At 45.5% G+C, this 22286-nt stretch overlaps 1 protein-coding gene across 1 annotated transcript in view; it reads left to right on the forward strand.

Moving 5' to 3' along the window:
• Window positions 1-380: 380 nt before the first annotated feature.
• LOC143961673 (RNA-binding protein FXR2-like) overlaps window positions 381-22286 on the forward strand; it is a 31593-nt gene continuing 9687 nt past the window's right edge. Inside the window, exons 1-13 of the mRNA XM_077470993.1 lie at window positions 381-543; window positions 1628-1680; window positions 2410-2503; window positions 2594-2665; window positions 2884-3026; window positions 5235-5328; window positions 5440-5556; window positions 6582-6752; window positions 6836-6914; window positions 9050-9159; window positions 11603-11689; window positions 13500-13668; window positions 14268-14423. Of these exons, the coding sequence (XP_077327119.1) occupies window positions 493-543; window positions 1628-1680; window positions 2410-2503; window positions 2594-2665; window positions 2884-3026; window positions 5235-5328; window positions 5440-5556; window positions 6582-6752; window positions 6836-6914; window positions 9050-9159; window positions 11603-11689; window positions 13500-13668; window positions 14268-14423 (1396 nt within the window). The 5' untranslated portion in view covers window positions 381-492. The remainder of the gene's footprint in view (window positions 544-1627; window positions 1681-2409; window positions 2504-2593; window positions 2666-2883; window positions 3027-5234; window positions 5329-5439; window positions 5557-6581; window positions 6753-6835; window positions 6915-9049; window positions 9160-11602; window positions 11690-13499; window positions 13669-14267; window positions 14424-22286) is intronic.

Here is a 22286-nt window from a genome sequence, read left to right on the forward strand (position 1 = left end):
AGTAGTAATACTCTGCAGTAGGTGCAGTGATTGTAGGTTGGGGGCGTGTCACTCTCTCCAGCTCCTCCCTCTGCTCATCCTAGGACCGTAAAAAGGGCGGGGCTCTCCACGTGGCCCCGCCCCAGTATCGGAGAGCCCAATCATCTCCCAAGCACGCTTCTATTTTTGTAGTTTGTCCTTATACGTTTATGTTACTATAGTAACTCGGCCGCCACCAATCACGACGCAGCCATTGCTTAATCCCGCCCACTGGCCGAGACTCCCTGCAGCTGTCAGCGCAGTGCCCATGCTCCTAAGTGTCCAATCAGCGGCCCCATCTCTATACCAACAGCCAATCCATGGCCTGGTTTCTTGGTGTCCGGTTGTTGCTTTTGTTGCGAGCCGGGATTGGTGAGTGAGAAAGTTCCTGTGACCAATGAGCGGCGGAGTCAGGAAACTTCCGGCCAATGAGGGTAGAGCCGTGTGTGTGCAGGCAGAGCGGCGTGCGGCGTGATGGAGGGGATCGAGGTGGAAGTGAGAGCCGAGACCGGAGCCTTCTACACGGTGAGTGAAACTACCCGAGGGGGAGGGGAGAGTACCGGGACAGGGCCTACTCCTAATCTCACAAATACCATCCCCCACCATAATCTCTGTACACCCCTCCCCCATACCTACCACTGTACCCCAATACTGACCATCCCATCCCCCCCCCCCATAATCTCTGTACACCCCTCCCCCACACCTACCCCAATACTGACCACCATCCCATCCCCCAACACCCCCCCATAATCTCTGTACACCCCTCCCCCACTCCTACCACTGTACCCAAATACTGACCACCATCCCATTCCCCCAATACTGACCACCGTACCATCCCCCACCATTCCTCCTCACCCCCCCCCCATAATCTCCGTACACCCCTCCCCCACTCCTACCACTGTACCCAAATACTGACCACCATCCCCCACCACCCCCCATAATCTCTGTACACCCCTCCCCCACTCCTACCACTGTACCCCAATCCTGACCACCATCCCCCACCACCCCCCATAATCTCTGTACACCCCTCCCCCACTCCTACCACTGTACCCCAATCCTGACCACCATCCCCCACCACCCCCCATAATCTCTGTACACCCCTCCCCCACTCCCACCACTGTACCCCAATACTGACCACCATCCTATTTCCCCCCAATACTGACCACCGTACCATCCCCCACCATTCCTCCTCACCCCCACCATAATCTCTGTACACCCCTCCCCCACTCCTATCACTGTACCCCAATACTGACCACCCCCCTAATCTCTGTACACCCCTCCCCCACACCTATCACTGTACCCCAATACTGACCACCATCCCATCCCCCACCACCCCCATCTCTGTACACCCCTCCCCCACACCTACCACACACTAATATGCCCCCCCTACCAATCCCCCACTCTACCCCAATGCTGACCACCATCCCCCCCCCCATTGCTGACCACCGTCCCCTGTCCTCCCCCCTCCCCCCATTGCTGACCACCGTCCCTTGTCCCCCTCCCCCCAATACTGACCACCATCCTGTCCCCCAATACTGCCCCCTGCCCCCCGTCACTTCCTGTCTATCAGGGCGGGGACACTCTCACCTCCTCTCTCTCTGTCTTCCAGGGTTATGTTCAGGATGTTCACGAGGAGACCGTCACTGTGTCCTTCCCCAACAAGTGAGTACACATGGCAGGGCCGGGTCTATGGATATCAGGAGTCCATCGGGGGAGGGGGGACTCCACCATTGGGATTTCTATCAGCCCCACCAAGGAGAACTGGGAGATCCCATGGAACACCCCAAAGTGACCCGGAACACCAGTTGAGGCTCCCAAGGGGTAAAAGAAGCCAGCAGGCGGCAGCCTAGCGGATAACTAACACCCCCCCCCCCATGGGGCCCTCGACTTCCTCCACCACCCCCCCATGAAGGGACCTTCATGGTGGGATCACCAAAGATGACCACCAAGGATGCTTTTACTAGAATTTGTCTTGTATCTTTTTTTTTTTTTTTCTTTTATAATAATCCCTGGTGATCCTTCCAATGATGGTCCTTGTTTAGGCATTTCCTTTTATGAGGTGACAACGTCGGAGCATGTTGTCACGGGACATGGACAGATGTTGTCACACTATACCAGGAAGGGACCTTTGTGGTGGGATCACCGAGGATACTTTTAATGGAAGTTGGCTTGAATCTCTCTTGACGATCCTTTCAAAGATGGTCCATGTTCAGGCACTTCCTGTTATGGGGTGGCAGCGATCTCCCACTTGCTCTCCTACGTTGTCACCCTGTCACTGTCCTAAATGGTGACCAGGAGCTCCCAGTGAAGGCGGCAGGAAGAAGGTAATAATGTCATCCTATCAGGATTTATATCTCCTAACTTTGTGTCTTACCCTTCCCCCCCCTCCAGCTCCTTCCCCGAAAGACAAGTGCCCATCTGTGAAGTGAGACTACCGCCCCCTGCTGCTGAGAGTCTGGAGATTTCCGAGGAGGACCAGGTGGAGGTAATGACCCGCCACAGCGAGACCGATACGATTGTACGTAGGGGTGGGTGTGTATTAGAATGAATGTAACCTGTAAACTTCCTCCCCCAGGTGTTGTCCCACCCCAACGATCAGGAGCCCTCCGGTTGGTGGTTGGCTCAGGTCCGGATGATAAAGGGCGATGTGAGTACGCGGGGCACTCGGATTTGGGGGCGGGGGGGCACTCAGATTTCAGATTTGGGGGCGGGGGGGCACTCAGATTTCAGATTTGGGGGCGGGGGGGGCACTCGGATTTCAGATTTGGGGGCGGGGGGGGCACTCGGATTTCAGATTTGGGGGCGGAGTGGGCTGCGCACTCGGATTTCAAATTTCACGTCTCGCTGTCCTCTTCGATTCCTCAGTTTTATGTGATAGAATATTCGGTCTGCAACGCCCCGTACAACGAGATCGTCACCGCCGACCGCCTGCGACCCGTCAACCAGAACCAAGTGGGTCGGATCTTCTTCAAATACTGCCTGCCGATCCCAGAGGACCTCCGCAAAATGTGAGTTGGAGCGTGGTGATTGGCTGGAGTGTATGGGCGTGGCATGTTATGGGTGGGGCTATACAGCAACCCTGCCTTTTTTTAAATATAGGGTCCCCCCCCCTATTATTATTATTTAAATATTTTATTTTTTGGGGAGGGGTGAGGAAGAAATCTGCTTTTAAAGCCCCGCCATCAACTTTTTGTGGCCTCTCATAGTCCCCACTTACCCCTCCTTGTCTCCTGTTGCTCTTCATACATCTCAAAGCCCCTCCCAATCAAATCAGCTTCCTCCTGAAGACACCCCCCCCACTTCATACACTTTAAAGTGCACCCCACTTAACCCCCCCCCCCATAAACTTTTGCTGCCTCCTGTAGCTCTTTATGCATCTCTAATTGACTACTCCCCCACCCCCCCCCTTTCAGTAGCCCCCCCACTTCCCCTCCATTGACCTCCCCATCACCCACTTGTCTCCTATTGCTCTTCATAAGTCTCAAAGGGTCTTGGCAATCTTCTTATACCCTAGACCAGCGTTTCTCAACTCCAGTCCTCAAGGAGCCCCAACAGGTCATGTTTTCAGGATTTCCCTCAGATGAAACGGCTGTGGTAATTACTAAGGCAGTGCGACTGATCAAATCACCCGTGCAAAATAATGGAGAGCCTGAAAACATGACCCGTTGGGGGCGCCTTGAGGACTGGAGTTGAGAAACACTGGCCTAGGCCAGTGATTGGCGAACCTTGGCACCCCCCAGATGTGTTGGAACTACATTTCCCATAATGCTCATGCACTCTGCATTATAGTTGAGCCTCATGGGAAATGTAGTTCCAAAACATCTGGGGGTGCCAATGTTCACCAAAAGCTGCCCTAGGCTAATGACCAGACAAAAAATGGTGGGCTGTATAAGGGATTTAGTGGCAGTAAATAAAGTTTTTACTATCCAAAGTTAAAACAACAACAAGGGCAGAAGATTTAATGGCAAGATGAAAAAAATCACTGTATTTGGCCACTAGATGGCAATATGTATAATCATTGATTATGAAATTGAAAATATTGTATTTGGCCACTAGATGGAGCAAAGTATAGGAATTTTGATGATATGCAGCTCCCTCTAGTGGCCAAATACAGTACTTTCAAATAATCAATTCTACATTTGGCCACTAGATGGCGATGCAGTACTTTCAATTTAATAATCAATTATACGTATCGCCATCTAGTGGCCAAATGTAGAATTGATTATTTGAAAGTACTGTATTTGGCCACTAGAGGAAGCAAAGTATAGGAATTTTGATACGATATGCAACTCCCTCTAGTGGCCAAATACAGTACTTTCAATTTAATAATCAATTATACGTATTTGGCCACTAGAGGGAGCTGCATATCATATCAAAATTCCTATACTTTGCTCCATCTTGTGGCCAAATGCAGTACTTTCAATTTCATAATCAATGATTATTCGTATCGCCATCTAGTGGCCAAATGCAGTGATTTACATTCAAACCGCACTGGATTTTGCCTATTTGGTCTCTTGCCACACCATGAATGTACATTCACCTACATAGGGTGGTTATGTGACTTCTTAATGAGTCGGCTACCTTTTTGTTGGGAATTTAAAGTGGAGGGCCACCCTGAAAAAAAAAAAACATACATTAAAAATTTAGAAAAAAAAAATGATTTTTTTTTTTAACTTGCCAGAAATGCCTGCTGCTAGGCACATCGTCCTAATCTGCCTCTTCCTCTTCCGCGGAGATCTTCTGTTTTCTCTCCTCCGTGCGGCGTCTTCTGGGTAATGGGTCGCGCTGTGTTCTGGGAACTGTGTGTCCCAGAACACAGCGCGCCCTGTTCACAAAGCGCTGCGTGACTCGCGCAGTAGGAAATGGGTAGTGAAGCCGCAAGGCTCCACTGCCTGTTTCCCTTATCCAAAATGGCGGCGCCGGGACCAGAGAGCCGAGGGACGGGTCAGCCTCGGGTGGCCGACATCACAGGCGCCCTGGACAGGTAAGTGTGCTTATTAAAAGTCAGCAGCTACAGTGTTTGCAGCTGCTGACTTTTAACTTTTTTTATTTTTTTTTAAACCGGCCCTCCTCTTTAAACTGCATTTCTCTTTGTATATTTTTGGTATTGGTGGTCTGGGGGGGGTGGGGGGAGACACTCCTTGATCAGCAAATAACAACATGTTTTTGTCCTAAATTGCGTTTTTTTTTCCCCCCTTCCTTTTTTGTCTTTGTAGTTCAACCAATGTGGAGGTCCACAAGGAGTTTAAGAGAGTGGTGGGGGCCAACTGTGTCTTTATGGACAAAACTGGAACTGAACTTGTTGTACTGGTGAGATTGGATCTGGGGGGGGATTCACATTAGATGGGGGGCCTTTTAGAACTGGTACCTAACGTCCCTCCTTCTTCCCCCCCCTTCTTTTTTTTTTTTTTTTTTCCTCAGTCCACAGATGAGACAGTCCTCAAACGGTCGTCCCTACTCAGCGACATCCACCTACGTGCGCTACGTACCAAACTCAGGTTCATCACCCACAACGAGGAGGCAGCTAAACAGCTCGAGGTGAGGGGGGAGGGGTTTGCCTTCCTCCTGAAGGGTGACACACATAGAAGAGGGCAAGGGGTCTGTCCTCCTCCTCCCTCCTCCCTCCTCCCTCCTCCTCCTCGTACATAGAAGAGGGCAAGGGGTCTGTCCTCCTCCCTCCTCCTCCCTCCTCCTCCTCCTCCTCCTCCTCGTACATAGAAGAGGGCAAGGGGTCTGTTGTCCTTGTTCTCCTCCTCCTCCTCCTCCTCCTCGTACATAGAAGAGGGCAAGGGGTCTGTCCTCCTCCTCCAGGGTGATGCACATAGAAGAGGGCACGGGTTGGCTGATGCCTGTAGAGGGAGGAGGGCGGGGGGGGCACGGGTTGGCTGACGCCGGTAGAGGGAGGGGTGGCACAGGTTGGCTGATGCCGCTCTGTCATTACAGGTCAGTAAGGCAAGGGGTTTGTCCTCCTCCTCCGTAATGCACATAGAAGAGGGCAAGGGGTCTGTCCTCCTCCTCCTCCAGGGTGATGCACATAGAAGAGGGCACGGGTTGGCTGATGCCTGTAGAGGGAGGGGCGGGGGGCACGGGTTGGCTGATGCCTGTAGAGGGAGGAGGGCGGGGGGCACGGGTTGGCTGACTCCTGTAGAGGGAGGAGGGCGGGGGGCACGGGTTGGCTGACTCCTGTAGAGGGAGGAGGGCGGGGGGGGCACGGGTTGGCTGACGCCTGTAGAGCGGGGGGCATGGGTTGGCTGACGCCTGTAGAGGGAGGAGGGCGCGGGGCATGGGTTGGCTGACGCCTGTAGAGGGAGGAGGGCGGGGGGGCACGGGTTGGCTGACGCCTGTAGAGGGAGGAGGGCAGGGGGGCACGGGTTGGCTGACGCCTGTAGAGGGAGGAGAGCGGAGGGGGCACGGGTTGGCTGACGCCTGTAGAGGGAGGAGAGCGGAGGGGGCACGGGTTGGCTGACGCCTGTAGAGGGAGGAGGGCGGGGGGGGCACGGGTTGGCTGGCGCCGGTAGAGGGAGGGGTGGCACAGGTTGGCTGATGCCGCTCTGTCATTACAGGTCAGTAAACAGATTGCGGTGGCGTATCGAGAGGAGTTTGCAGTTCGGGAAGATCTGATTGGTCTGGCTATCGGGGCACACGGGGTGAACATCCAGCAGGCTCGGAAAGTTCCCGGAGTGGCGGCCGTTGAGCTGGACGAGGACACGTTTACATTCAGGATATACGGAGAGGTGATGCTATGTGATTATTGGTGGAGTGCATACTCTGTAATGGCGGTGAAATAATAGTTAGTGGTTTTTGTCTCCTTCCGCAGTCAGAGGAAGCCGTTCGCAAGGCTCGGGGGTATCTGGAGTTCTCAGAGGCCTCAATGGACGTCCCGAAGGCTCTTGTGGGTAAGTGGTGTCCTGTCAGATGTATTATAGTATATGTATGAGAGAGCTCCTCCTCCTTTTTTTTTTTTTTTTTTTCTCTTCTCCCTTCCCCCTTTGTCTATTGAGGAAGTTAGAAAGTTGTATAGTGTTGGGTTATACTGCCCCCTATAGAAGATGTGGACACTGGCAAACGCATCCAGGGTTACCTCTCCTCTACCCATCATACCTTTTGTTTTTTTATGCTGGTGTCCTAGGAAGAATCGGCCGGAATTTGAGCTGTCGACGGACAGCTTTACCCCATAGGGTGGTGCTTCTTGTCTGTAGGAGTAGCTTGGCTGGGGTAAGGAACCCTTCCTAGTCTTGCACAGGGACAGCGCGATGTTGTGATGTAGAACTTTTCACCTTTTTTCTCCAGAGATAATTTTTGTATTTCGCCTTAATCAGAACATCATTCATTCTTCTCCCATCTGTGGAGATCCAATTCCTCATAAGAAGGTCCGTTTTTTTTTTTTTTTTTTTTTTTTTTTTTTTTTCTTCCCCTCTTTTCTCACCCCCCCCCCCCCCCCCATTATCTGGGCTGAGCGTCCCATCTTGCTGTCACTGCTTCCTTTCCTGATGGTCCACCTTATGGCAAACCAATTGGGCAATCCTTGATGGCTCGGGCACCCCATCATTCAAGCTAGTGGTGTTTGAGAACAGCTTCCACCTTCTTCTGCCTAGGTGCGCTCTTCTGGATCTTTTAGTGCCTCTTGAAGAATTGTTGGGCATCAGGCTGCGGTTTCTCAGATCTGTAAGGCTTCCACCTGGTCCTCTGTTCATACCCCACCCAACCCCCCCCCATCCGATGGAAGTCCAGGCCTCCTCTGATGCCAGCTTTGGATGTAGCAACCTTGAGGAGGAACTCTATACAGTGCAAGTTCTGATGGGTGTTTGTGATCCTGTTTAGTGTTTTGTTGTGTTCTCCACCCCTTAGTTGGATTGATTTTGGATGTGTCACCTTTTTATGACTTCCATTAGAGACTTTCTCGATAGATGATAAAATAAGTTTGCCTTTTCTTTTTCTTTCTTTCTTTCTTTTTTCTTTCTTTCTTTTTCTTTCCTGCTCTTGGTATTGCTTTGCCATGCTTAGGAGTAAAAGGGGCGAGGCCTGGACCGGACTTCAAATGATTTCACATTGTTGCGTGTAAATATCCGTTATAAATGATCTCTGGGACATTTGGGAGGGGGGGGGGGGAGTATAAACTTATTGGATCTTCAGAGAAGTAATTAAGCCAAAAGTGGTTTTGGCCTCAAGGTTACCATGTATAGAGTTGGGGGTAGTAGTAGTATGCAAATTTTTTTTTTTTTTTTTTTTTTTCTTCGGTCGCAGATTTGTAAGTGAGGGGGTTGTAGTTTTGGGGTAGAGTGGGGAGGGACTGCATTATGGGGCTTTGGTGTGAATGGATTGCAGTGTGCGTGTGCGTTTTTGGGCCGAGGGGGGGGGGGGGGTGCAGTGTGTGGGTTTTGGGGCTGAGGGGGTTGCAAGGTGTGGGTTTGGCGTGTGATTGTTGGTTGTATTTTATGGAGGAAGGGTGTGGTCTGTTGCATTTAAAACCCCATACACACTATACAAAAGTATGTAGTGCAAGGGCCTGATTGCATACAAATTTAATCTCTTTAGATTTACCAAAACCATATAATATAATATGGAGGTAAAATCTTAAGACAAAAATCTGCAAAAAAAAAAAATCTAATAGTGTGTATGGGGGTCTAACGGAGTGCTGCTTGCAATGGTAAATACTTTCCTTTTTGGGTCTCTTCAATGCAAGGCCCTTCCCAGCACAACCTTTTTCCACCTAAACCATCCCCATCCGTCCCTCCTTAGTGCAGACCCGATCCAAGGGCCCCTTCCCGTATTCACTGTACATGAATGTCCGGATAAGCTGGTCACCCATAGGAATGAATGGGGCCGCAACCAGGGAGGTCTTTACTGGAGAGGCTGGATGGGGCCATAGAGTGCCGCATTTGACTGGCTGGCGGGGGTTTGATTAATTTAAGGGTGAAGTCCCAGTAAAATCCTCCTCCTTTTTTATAGAGCTTGATCTTGTAGTGGAATCGGTGTGGTGTCACTCCTGTCATTTCATGCGTGGGGTTTTTTTTTTTTTTTCTTCTTCCAGGAAAGGTGATCGGGAAGAACGGCAACGTCATCCAGGACATCGTAGATAAATCCGGTGTTGTCCGGGTGAGGGTGGAAGCCGAAGCAGATGCCACAGAGGAGACCAAAGAGGTAAAAATCCATTCACAGCTCCGTGTTTATGGAGAAATATCAGCGCTCAACCACAAGTCAGATAAGATACAAGGCTCCTCCCCCTTTCTTCCTTCTCCCACTGACCACCAATGTAAGGGACATTCTTCCCACTGACCACCAATGTAAGGGACATTCTTCCCACTGATCACCAATGTAAGGAACATTCTTCCCACTGATCACCAATGTAAGGAACATTCTTCCCACTGATCACCAATGTAAGGAACATTCTTCCCACTGACCACCAATGTAAGGGACATTCTGACCACCAATGTAAGGGACATTCTTCCCACTGACCACCAATGTAAGGGACATTCTTCCCACTGATCACCAATGTAAGGAACATTCTTCTCACTGATCACCAATGTAAGGGACATTCTTCTCACTGATCACCAATGTAAGGAACATTCTTCCCACTGATCACCAATGTAAGGAACATTCTTCCCACTGATCACCAATGTAAGGAACATTCTTCTCACTGATCACCAATGTAAGGAACATTCCTCCCACTGATCACCAATGTAAGGAACATTCTTCTCACTGATCACCAATGTAAGGAACATTCTTCCCACTGATCACCAATGTAAGGATCATTCTTCCCACTGATCACCAATGTAAGGAACATTCTTCTCACTGATCACCAATGTAAGGGACATTCTTCTCACTGATCACCAATGTAAGGAACATTCTTCCCACTGATCACCAATGTAAGGAACATTCTTCCCACTGATCACCAATGTAAGGAACATTCTTCTCACTGATCACCAATGTAAGGAACATTCCTCCCACTGATCACCAATGTAAGGAACATTCTTCTCACTGATCACCAATGTAAGGAACATTCTTCTCACTGATCACCAATGTAAGGGACATTCTTCTCACTGATCACCAATGTAAGGATCATTCTTCTCACTGATCACCAATGTAAGGAACATTCTTCCCACTGATCACCAATGTAAGGATCATTCTTCTCACTGATCACCAATGTAAGGGACATTCTTCTCACTGACCACCAACATAAGGAACATTCTTCTCACTGACCACCAATGTAAGGAACATTCTTCTCACTGATCACCAATGTAAGGAACATTCTTCTCACTGATCACCAATGTAAGGGACATTCTTCTCACTGATCACCAATGTAAGGAACATTCTTCCCACTGATCACCAATGTAAGGAACATTCTTCCCACTGACCACCAATGTAAGGAACATTCTTCCCACTGACCACCAATGTAAGGAACATTCTTCCCACTGATCACCAATGTAAGGAACATTCTTCCCACTGATCACCAATGTAAGGAACATTCTTCTCACTGATCACCAATGTAAGGAACATTCTTCCCACTGACCACCAATGTAAGGAACATTCTTCCCACTGATCACCAATGTAAGGAACATTCTTCCCACTGATCACCAATGTAAGGGACATTCTTCTCACTGACCAGCAATGTAAGGCCGCGTACACACGCGGGGACTGTTCGCTGAAACTGTCCGCTGAAACCAAGTTTCAGCGGACAGTCCGCTCGTGTGTGGGCTTTCAGCGGACAGTTTCAGCGAACAGTCCGCTGAACAAGGTTTTTCGGAAATTCCGAAAAACTGTCCGCTGAAATCTTGTTTCAGCGAACAGTCCGCTCGTGTGTAGGCTTGTTCGTCAAACGAAGTTCCGCGCATGCTCAGAAAGGATTTACACGCCGAAAGTTATAATGCAGTGTATAGGATGTCGTCTTTTTCGTCCCGTCGTACGTGCCGTTCACGTCATCGCGCACGGTTTCAGCAAACTGTTCGTCCGTCGTGTGTGGCCATGTCCGTCCATGCTAATTTTGAGCGGACTGTTTGCCGAAACTGTTTGACGGACAAAGTTGGACGAACAGTCCCCGCGTGTGTACGCGGCCTCAGGGACATTCTTCTCACTGACCACCAATGTAAGGAACATTCTTCCCACTGATCACCAATATAAGGGACATTCTTCTCACTGATCACCAATATAAGGGACATTCTTCTCACTGATCACCAATATAAGGGACATTCTTCTCACTGATCACCAATGTAAGGGACATTCTTCCCACTGATCACCAATGTAAGGGACATTCTTCTCACTGACCACCAATGTAAGGGACATTCTTCTCACTGATCACCAATGTAAGGAGCATTCTTCCCACTGATCACCAATGTAAGGGACATTCTTCTCACTGACCACCAATGTAAGGGACATTCTTCTCACTGACCACCAATGTAAGGGACATTCTTCTCACTGATCACCAATGTAAGGGACATTCTTCTCACTGATCACCAATGTAAGGGACATTCTTCTCACTGATCACCAATGTAAGGGACATTCTTCTCACTGATCACCAATGTAAGGGACATTCTTCTCACTGATCACTTCTGATGATCCCACTGTTGTCTCACCTCTTGTCTTGCAGGGTATGGTGCCGTTCTTGTTTGTGGGGACTCAGGACAGTATCAGCACAGCGTTGGCCCTCCTGGAGTACCAGATCTCCCATCTTCAGGTCTGTCTGTCTCTCTCCTTCTACAACGAATGGAATGGTCCTGTTCCTGCCCTCAGGACTCTGTGCATTTTTTTTTTTTTTGTTTTTTTTTTTTGTGTTTTCCTTTTTATATCAGGCTGGAGGCACACATTACTGCCATATTGTATAAAAGGCAGAGGCTGACCATACACTGGAAAAGTTAGACTAGTTCACCCTAATCCTATTGCAGGGATCTTGGTGGGATCCCTGGCAGATATAACCCATGGTGTTTGTATTAATACCAGATTCTATTTGTACCATTCATGGGTTATCATGTGACCAGCTCCCGCGCTCTATCATGTGACCGATTTTGTGCCTCATGATTGGCCCAGAAGTCCATAGTGATGTGTTCTAGCCGGTTTGTAGCTTTTATTGCGCCCCCCCCCCCCCCCCCGGTTCCTGGGGCCATACGCAGCAGCGTGGGAACGAGGAGGAAAGGTGAGTAGATGCTGCTGGGGGAGGGGGAAAGGGTAAGGGACTCTTCTACCTTTCCCTGCATGGGTAAAGGAAAGTGTAACTTTTGAGATAAGTGACCATCTCCCAAAAATGAGCACGAAGGACAAAGGCTTCAATAGTGTGTTATCTTTTTCAAACACAGCTCATTTATTGCATGAAAAACTTTCAGTTGGATGTACAAAAACCTCTTGCTGGCAATAAAAATTCAAAAAGTGTCGCTCCGCCCGACATGTTTCGTCATACGTGACGTCTTCCAGGGGCACCGGAAGTGCGGGTGTTCATTTTGAATTAGAATTTTTATTGCCGGCAAGTGTTTTTTTTATATGATGGTTATTTGCATCAAAGAAAAAAAATTTTACTCGATAAATTGCACTATTGGAGCCTTTGTCCTTCTGTTTGCTCCATGCTCATTTTGGGAGGTTGTACCTTCGAGGAAGGATGACTGATGGTGGCCATTGAGTGAGGAGGACGCCGCCCAGAGTTTGTTTACACACTTTGAAACTGGGATCCGTCTCGGACCCCGCAATGAGCTATATCTGCTGGTGTGTGTGTGTGACCTCGCTACTAACACAGGAGGTCTACTCCTTCTGGTAAGAGGTTTTTTTTTTTTTTTTTTTTCTTCTGGCGTTTGCCTCACGGAGGGATTCATGTTTTTAGTGGCAGTGGAAACCCTGAAAAATCTTTCCAGATCTGTATCGCCGTGGAGACCTTGCATTGCCATCTGCTCCTCCTCAACCTGTAGCCCCAAAACTAAAAGGGATAGGTTTTGTGCTCTTGGGTGCTCCTCAGAAGGAACCATCCCTGGAGGTCCCTGTGCTCCCCTAGATTGTCAGAACATGCTGGGATCCTTCTGCCGGTACCCCTTGCTGAGCATAGCGTACCTTCAGAGGCATCCATGAGACCTGATCACCTGGAGACAGGTCCTCCTTCCATGACTGCAGAGGAATTCCCTGACTAAGCCCATTTACAAGCAAAACGCGTTAGTTGGAGTCTGCATCTAGCAGGAAATGTACTCCTCCTTTTTAAATTTAGACTTTTGGTCTTGGCAGCCGTGCAGCTAAATTTTTATTTTATTTTTTCTTCCCAATCTCCCTGGATATGGGAGTGGTCTATGAGGATCCTGTGTGTGTGTGTGTGTGGGGGGGGTTATGTAAGGTTATTCAGGTCTAGGTCAGTTCCTGTGGCAGGCATCCGCTTCTTAATCTAGAATTGTAATCGTGTAGTATTTGCATGAAGGACGTTACTGTCCTGCAAAACGCATCTCCCTCTGCTCTCCCGGCCCTTATCCCGGTAGTCACCCCTGTGTGTCTCTTTCCCTCCTCCCCCCCAAATCCAGGAACTGGATCAGCTTCGGATGCAACGCCTGCAAATTGAGGATCAGCTGAAGGGCCTGGGAGGCGGGGTTCGCATTGGCCCCTCCCGGTTGGAGAAGGAAAGGATCGGAGGGCAGCTAGAAGGAGGTACCACCTTCGCCTCTGTCGCCGGTAGAGGCCGAGGAAATTACGGTGGGTTTTAGCGACTCTGCTGATAAAATGGGGGGGGGGGGGGGGTTATGAGGTTGCTAAACGCAATACTTTATATTTATGGTAAAAGAGGTTTTATTGAGGAACCTGTAAGGTTTTCCGGATTTTATGATGTCCAGAGATAATTTTCAGAAGCAAAACGGACTTCCTGTTCTATAGAGTTCTCTTAACCCATTCCAAGGGCTGGCCAGTTTTCTACCATGCAGGGCGGAGCTTATTTGATGACCTCGTTTCTATATATATATATATATATATATATATATATATATATATATATATATATATATATATATATATATATATATATATATATATATATATATATATATACCCAGCCAGAGATATCACTAATTTTTATTTTTTTTAGCATTTTATAAGGCTGAGCAATTTTCACAAGGAGGTTGGTGGCAGCATTTGATTATATATATATATATATATTCACCTTTTGGTTTAGCTGCAGCCATGTAACTACAAGTCCCAGTGTAACGGAGTCTCAGGCTTCCTCTGCTCAGGTCTTGTGCGGTGTGTCTGTATGGATTGTTACTGTCTGGCTTTTTTTTTTTTGTTTTTGGCCCTTGCAGCTCCAGGGTCTGGGGACCCGCATTACCCTGCTCGGAACGGCGGTGTTGGTGGTGGAAACCGGCCGAGACCGTCCCGCAGGAGAGTCGCCGATGAAGAGAGAACGATATTGGGTGATCAGGATGTGGGGGCTGGGCACCCGGTCCAGAATGGAGTAGGTAAGTGGCTACCTCCCTTCTTCTTCTAGCCCCAGTTGAGATTTACATACAAGTGATTGAGCTGTGTAGCTCTATATGGGAGATTCCATTAGAGAGTCTGAAAGCAAACAGTTTGTGCAAATATATATGGCTGGTCAACCAAACAAACACCATATGGTGTGTGCTGGTTAGTGGTGCTATATATATATATATATATATATATATATATATATATATATATATTATAATTTTTTTTTTTTTTTTTTTTATTTCACTGAGGTGGTTACAGGCCCCTTTTTTAAGCTTTGGAATGCACTTCTTCTTTAGCATGAACTGCAGCATTGGTAATGGATTTTTTTTTTTTTTTTAACTACAGACTTTCTCTTATCCAATTACAGTATGGGAAGGTTCTGATCCTGATAGTGACCCATCTGTCCTTTTATGCGTTCAGAAAGGACATTTCTCCCCACCCCCACCTCCACCAAGGGGGACACAAACAATGGCCTGACTGATCAGAGCAGGGCTCTGCTAGTAGGAGGTACTGACCATTAGGTCAGCAGGGGGGCCCCGGCTGTCAGGAAGGCTATGTGGGGGCCCTCATGGTTTTTTACTTTCAAAATATTTTATTTTTAAATGATATACAATACAGTTTTAGTACGTTATATTTCATAAACAATAATGAGTGGAAAATGGCAGCTTGTTGAAGGGGGGGGGGGGGGCATTTATCAAATAGTCATATAATGAGAAGAGCTAAATACATCCCTACTAGGCCAGTCAAAAAGAAAAATCTTGATGAGGCATGACACTTGAAAGGTGGAGATATCCCTAATACCCCCCCCCGGTACCCCTAACGGGTTCACACTGCACCGGGAAATAAATCCCTACCACCTCCCGCCCCTGGGTCTAAAAAAAAAACATCCAATTAGAGAAATTAAACGGAAAGAAAGTTTCCCTAGCCACTTAAGCCCCGGACCATTTTGCTGGCCGAAGACCAGACCACTTTTTTGCGATTCTGCACTGCGTGGCTTTAACTGACAATTGCACGGTCGTGCGACGTGGCTCCCAAACAAAATTGACTTTATCCCCCCCCCACAAATAGAGCTTTCTTTTGGTGGTATTCAATCACCACCTGCGGTTTTTATTTTTTGCGCTATAAACAAAAAAAGACCGACAAAGTTGAAGAAAAATGCATTATTTTTGTACTTTTTTGCTATAATAAATATCCCCCAAAAATAATATAAAAACAAACTTTTTTTATTTTATTTATTTTTTTCCCCTCCGTTTAGGTCGATACATATTCCGCAAAAGTTATGTTTTGCAAAATGGGGGATAGTTTTATGGCATTTTAACTTTTTTTTTTTTTTTTTTTGTTATCGTGACTAGGGCTGAAACAACTAATCAATTATGAAATTAATCGATAACTATTTTCATAATCGATTAATCGGCCAGTAACAAAATGGGGTTAAAGTTAATGAGCCTGATGATATTTACCAGATTGACCCTTTAATAGTATATACACTATATATCCTCTCATAGTATATGCACTATATCTCTCCTCTAATGGTATATACAGTTATATATCCCCTCTAATAGTGTATATACAGTATATCTCTCCTTTAATAGTATATGCAGTATATATCCCCTCTAATAGTATATACAGTATATCGCTCCTCTAATGGTATTTACAGTATATCTTCAATAGCATATACAGTATATCTCTAATAGTATATACAGTATATCTCTTCTGTCTGTTATTCTCAGAGTGGATTCGATATTTTGCTCCCTAACCATATAGTTGGTTATTTATATTCACCACTGCATATAGAGATATTTAAGAGTAAATTGCCTTTTTTTTTAAACTTTACATATTTAACTAAATTATACACCACGCTTTTTTTTTTAAGGTGATTAATCGAAACAATAATCAGTCAACTAATCGATTATGAAAATAATCGTTAGTTGCAGCCTCGTGACTGCAACATTACGGCAGACACATCGGACATTTTTTACACATTTTTGGGACCATTGTCATTTTATACAGCAATCAGTGCTATACAAATGCACCGATTACTGTGTAAATGGCAGTGAAGGGGTTAACACCTACACTGTCACCTAGTGGTTAAGTGTGTCCTAGGGGCGTGTTTCTAAGTGGGGGGGCGTGGCTGTGTGTGACACGTCACTGATCTCTACTCGGGATCACAGGGAGCAGAGAGACCAGGGACACTGTCACTAGGCAGAACGAAGAGATGCTTGTTGTACATTATCATCTCCCTGTTCTTCCTCCCACGTGAGACGATTGCGGTGAAATGCATAAGAACTACAATTTAGTTCTTTGTTATCTGCTGCTATTTCTAATTAAAAAGTATAAATGTGCAGCACATTAGAAGTAAACACTCTCTGAGACACGTTCAGCTCGGCTACTTCTAACTTCTGATTTATTGGTGGACGGTGTTAATATTTTATACAGAAAGATAAGTCATTGCTATGTCAGTCTAATTGGTACATCTTATTGGTTAAAATACAAGAGAAATGAAGAAACTTGATGCTTGAAGTTTGGTTGAAGCTGGTTCTGTTATCTCAAATGCATTCTTCTAACGCGTGGGATGTAGGGGGTACCCGCCATCTTTAAGAGCCAATCTGTATACTACATAATAAGTAAGGAGCGTAGAAACCTGTATACACATAAGCAAATAGACATTTTCTGATTTTATCATTATGTACATTAGATTCCTTCACAGCGGGAGTCCATGGGACCCGCGGTCTGACTCGCGGAGGTCCCGACCGGTGCCCGCGATGGCACGGCAGCAGGTACGCCCATTTGCCTGTCCGTGCCATTCTGCCGAAGTATATCGGTGTGCGCCGGTCGGCAAGTGGCTAGAGTCATTTCCAGGTACCCAAGAACAGGGAATAACAGAAGATGTAGTAAAGAGAAAAGGGGGGGTGTCTAACCAAAGACTGTGTGAGGGTGGAAGCCGGTGGGACACCGTGAGGAAGAGAAATCCCTATAGATTTAGCCCATGGATCCCAGGTTCTTTCAAACTGCAGGGTCGAGTCAGATGGGATACTGGCTAATTTTATTTTTTTTTTTTCTTGAGTCATTATCCAAGAGGTTTTCCTTCTGACTTCCAAGAGCGAAGGGCTTGGGTTTCTTCCATGCTTTTAGCTATTGTGAGTTTAGTTGAGTTTTAATGTGTCCTATCGGACCGTTTTGTCGGATATTCCGACTGTGTGTGGTCTGCATCGGACTGCTTCTGTCGGAATATCCGTCGGACCAAGTTTTTCAACTTGCCGGTAAAATTTTCTGACAAAATGCTCCGATCGGACATACTCCGATCATGTGTAGCCTACTCCGACGGACAAAGTGCCACGTGTGTTCAGATCAAATTCCTAAACCAAAGCTATTGGCTACTAGCCTGAATGTAGTCCCATCGTAACGAAATAACGTCATCCCGTTATGTACAATCGGATTTTCCGACAACTTAAGCCTCATACACACAATCGGACTTTGTACAAACTTTTCCGTGGACTTTTGTACAAAGGGCGTGGTCCACAAGTTTGTATTGCATACACACGGTCTGACTTTTTGACAACAAACACGAACGTGGTGACATCACAACGTACTGACGCCACTTCAAAAGAGGACGTTCAATGACTCCAGCGCCACCGTTGGTCAACTTCTGTATTGTAGTCTGATCTTTTGCATTGGTTCTGAGCATGCGTGTTTTGTACCTTGTACAAAAGTCCGATGCTTTTGCATACACGCGGTTGGACTTTGCTCCATCGGACTTTTGTTGCCAGAAAGTTTGTCCGTTCGCACAGCCAACAAAAGTCCGATGAAAACAGAAAAAGTTTGTCCGATGGAGCGTACACACAGTCGGATGTTGCTCCAAAACAGCTAATTTGCATGTTTGTTGTCAAAAAGTCCGACCGTGTGTATGCAACATCACTTCCGGACCTCTTCCGGTATTAATCCGTCGGAATTACTCCGACGGATTTGGTTGTCGGAATCTCCGACCGTGTGTAGAAGGGCTAAGACAAGTAGGATCCGCGGTTGGATATATGGCAGCTAGCTTAGTGGGAGTTAAATGCCACCTGGTTAGAACTGTTGGCTTCCATCAGGGAAAACCTTAAGAATTCCCTTGAAGGACTTTTGAGCAGGCCAAATGCCAGGTGTCCAGGTCCCAGTTGCGTTTTGGAGATCGGATTCCCAAGCTTCCATATAGGAAGATTCTGTTGTAGGGTGAGTGAGGCATGTGTAAATCAGAGAGATACCTCCCTTATGCTCCATGGCTTGGCCACACCAATTTTCATATTTCCTGAATTGGGGCAGTAGTGGCTTGTCCTTCCAAACTTGGGGTAGAAATAGTGGTATTTTGTTGAAGCTGAGTCTTTCAGAGTCTGGGAGCTTTCTTTTTTATTTTATTTTTTATTTATTTTTTATTTTTATTTAATCTTTTATTTTTTGGCGTAGTAACTAAAGTTTATAAGACCAAAGAGTCAAAGTGTGCTATACGGTATAGTCCCTTGTCCACCAACAATTGAAATGGTTTTATGTCTAAGCCGGGGGGGGGCGGGGTTCCGGGTTATTAAACAGATGTACAAGACTACGAGGGGCCGTCCTGTGGAGACAAGGGCCGGATGATTTCTTAGCCCTTGTACACACGGTCGGACATTCCGACAACCAAATCCGTCGGATTTTGTCCGAAACTGTTGCATACACACGTTTGGACAAAGTTGTCGGAAACAGAACGTGGTGACGTTATTTCGTTACGATGGGACTACGTTCAGGCTAGTAGCCAATGGCTTTGGTGTAGGAATTTGATCTGAGAATGCGTGGCACTTTGTCCGATCATGTGTAGAGAATTCCGATCGGACTTCATTTTGTCGGAAAATTTTACCAACAAGTTGGAAAACTTGGTCTGTCGGATACTCCGACGCAAACAGTCCGATGCAGACCACACACACAGTCGGAAAATATCCGACAAAACGGCCCAATAGGACACATGCCGTCTGAATCTCCGACCGTGTGTAGAAGGGCATAGACTGTCCCATAGCGCACAGGATTGCGGTGTGTATGTGGTGTTTTTTTTTTTTTTTTTTTTTTTTTTAAGGTGGACACCACAGAAGATATTCCAGGGATAAGTGGGGTATTACCTGTCTTGATATTGATCCAGTCTGGTTTCTCAGACTTTGAGCAGATCATGGAAAGCTTTGCTAATCTAGCAGCAGCTGTATAATATTTGTATGAGTTAGGGAGGCCTAGTCCTCTCTTGCTTCTATGAAGTAACAATGTGTGTTGGGGCAATCGGGGAAACCAGAGGTACCCCAGGTGAATTTTAAGTATTTTGCTCTGTAGCTTTCTTTCAAGTGATTTATCTTTATTTATTATTTGGGATGAAAAGAGATCTAAAATAGTATATAATTTTTGGGAGCAAGGTCATTTTGATCGAATTGATCCTACCTATCCAGGAGAGTTTGTGTTTGGACCAGATCTTAAGGTCATTTTCTAATTTCTTGTATACTGGAGGGTAGTTGTGTGTGTGTGGAGAGTCTTGAAGCGCGCTGTCGGGGTCGATGCCCAGGTATTTGAGCTATCATTCCACTCAAATTTGAATGACTGTTTTAATATGGATACGCTTGAGAGGGGAAGCGAGATGTTAAGGGCCTGTGATTTTGTGTAATTTACCCTTTTTTTTTTTTTTTTTTTTTTTTTTTTTTTAGGCCTGATTTTTTTTTTTGAAAAGTTTTTTTTTTTTTTTAGAACTTGACAAATGTTGGAGATAGGTTAAGTCACAGATAGGATATCATCTGCGAAAAGTCCGCATTTATGAGTTTGGTCTCCACAAGAGAGAGACCCCCTTTTTTATATTTGGATTTTGTCGAGTGGCTTTCGCCAATGGCAAATATGAGAAGGGGAGAGCAGACGCTCCTGCCTAGTGCCCTGAGCTATAGTTATTGGTATAGAACAGTGATGGTGAACCTTGGCACTCCAGATGTTTTGAAACTACATTTCCTATGATGCTCCACTACACTGCAGAGTGCATGAGCATCATGGGAAATGTAGTTCCAAAACATCTGGGGTGCCAAGGTTCACCATCACTGATATAGAATAATGTCCTTGTAGGCGAATTAGTACTTATTTTTTTTTTTTTTTTATTTTTTTTTTTTTTAGGATGAGAGTATAGGGATTGTAAATGGCCTATGAAGCGCCTTTGCAAAGCCCCAGAGCTTTCTATGAGGGAAAATATTTATGGCCAGGAAATTGTCAAAGGCCTTCTGTATGTAACTATATTCTTTTCACTTATACATAGGCCATGCTAGGATTGCTTGCTTGCTCTTGATTCACACATTTTTATCTTCGTGCACTATATATATATATATATATATATATATATATATATATATATATATATATATATATATATATATATATATATATATATATATATATATATATTTTTTTTTTTTTTTCATATATTTGTCCCATTTAAAAGTCACTTTTCAAATTAGGGTGTCTTTTTATACATCCATATAAATACAGAGCTAGACCAACATCCTTAATATTTATTTATAATTATACTTTTAACCAAAATCAAGTTATCACTAGTTAGCATATGTGGTATAGTATATTATATTATTATTATTTTATATTATATTACTATGTATTTAACTTCTTGACACTTTTATATTCCATAATAATAAAATATATATATTCCTTGAAATATGGTTGTATACATGCTTCACCACAACGCTCACTTGTGGTTATTTCATTTTATTCATTTTCTTTCACTTTTTCACATGTTTTAATCACATGCTTAATACGTATACACAGATAACTTTATTTTTTATTATTCATTAATTGCATTAAAGTGAACTTTATTTTTTATTTATTTTTTCTTGCACATTTTATTATGCATACACATTACAGAGAGTTGGCATGAGATTGATCAGTGACACGTGTTGAGACCTCATGTAATCAGTTTGATCCAATTGTGCTGGTGTCTTACCAAAATTAATTAATTTACCATGTGTCTTGCTATGAACGGTATATATTTGTTCGCTCTAGTGATTGTTGGCTATGAGTAGGTACTCTTGGTAGTGTGAAATGCGTTGGCTTGTATTGCTGTGGTTTGTACAGTGTGATCCTGTTTTTTTTTTTTTTTACAATAAAAGGCATCAAAAATTTTCTTTCGGAGTGCGGCTGTCCAGAGATTTTCAGTTGCCTTTTATTGGTTGTAAGCCTTTGCAGGCACCCGGGGCTCTTTATTCCTGGACGGAGAGGTCGTTTGTGTTCCTGTGGACCTGCCTGGAGCGGTGGTATCCCTTCTCTCTACTCCAGAACATATAGATATAATGACCACCGAGTAATCTGAGAGAATTGTCTCTTTGGTGTGAGCGCTGAGTATACCTGGGATGTAGGGGGTCAGAATATGATCTATTCTCGCATATGTGTTAGGGTTTGAGTAATGTGTAAAATCTTGTTTGGCGGGTTTTACTTCCCTCCAGGTGTCGGCTTGACAATGTGCTGAAATTATTCTAGTTTTTTTTTTTTTTTTTTTTATTTTTTTTTTTTTTTGCTTTCTTTGATTGGGCGAGTCATTTTGGCCCTTGATGGGGTTTGGATTTATCCAATACCTGATCGAATGCTGCATTCGAGCCTCCCCCAATTATGGGGGAAAAAAGGAAAAAAAACTGCGCTATGATAAAAATTAGGGCTGCAACTAACGATTATTTTCATAATCGATTAGTTGGCCGATTTTATTGTTTCGATTAATCGGTTAATAACCTTTAAAAAAAAAAAAAAACAGTGGGTCAAATTGACGTTCATTTTCAACCACAGTGACGGGACAATTTGGAAATAATAGAAAACTTCTTAGTCAAAGG

Source organism: Lithobates pipiens, unplaced genomic scaffold (assembly GCF_037356315.1).
Source record: "Lithobates pipiens isolate NorthernLeopardFrog02 unplaced genomic scaffold, aLitPip1_a1.2 Scaffold_8, whole genome shotgun sequence".
Taxonomy (NCBI): Eukaryota; Metazoa; Chordata; class Amphibia; order Anura; family Ranidae; genus Lithobates; species Lithobates pipiens.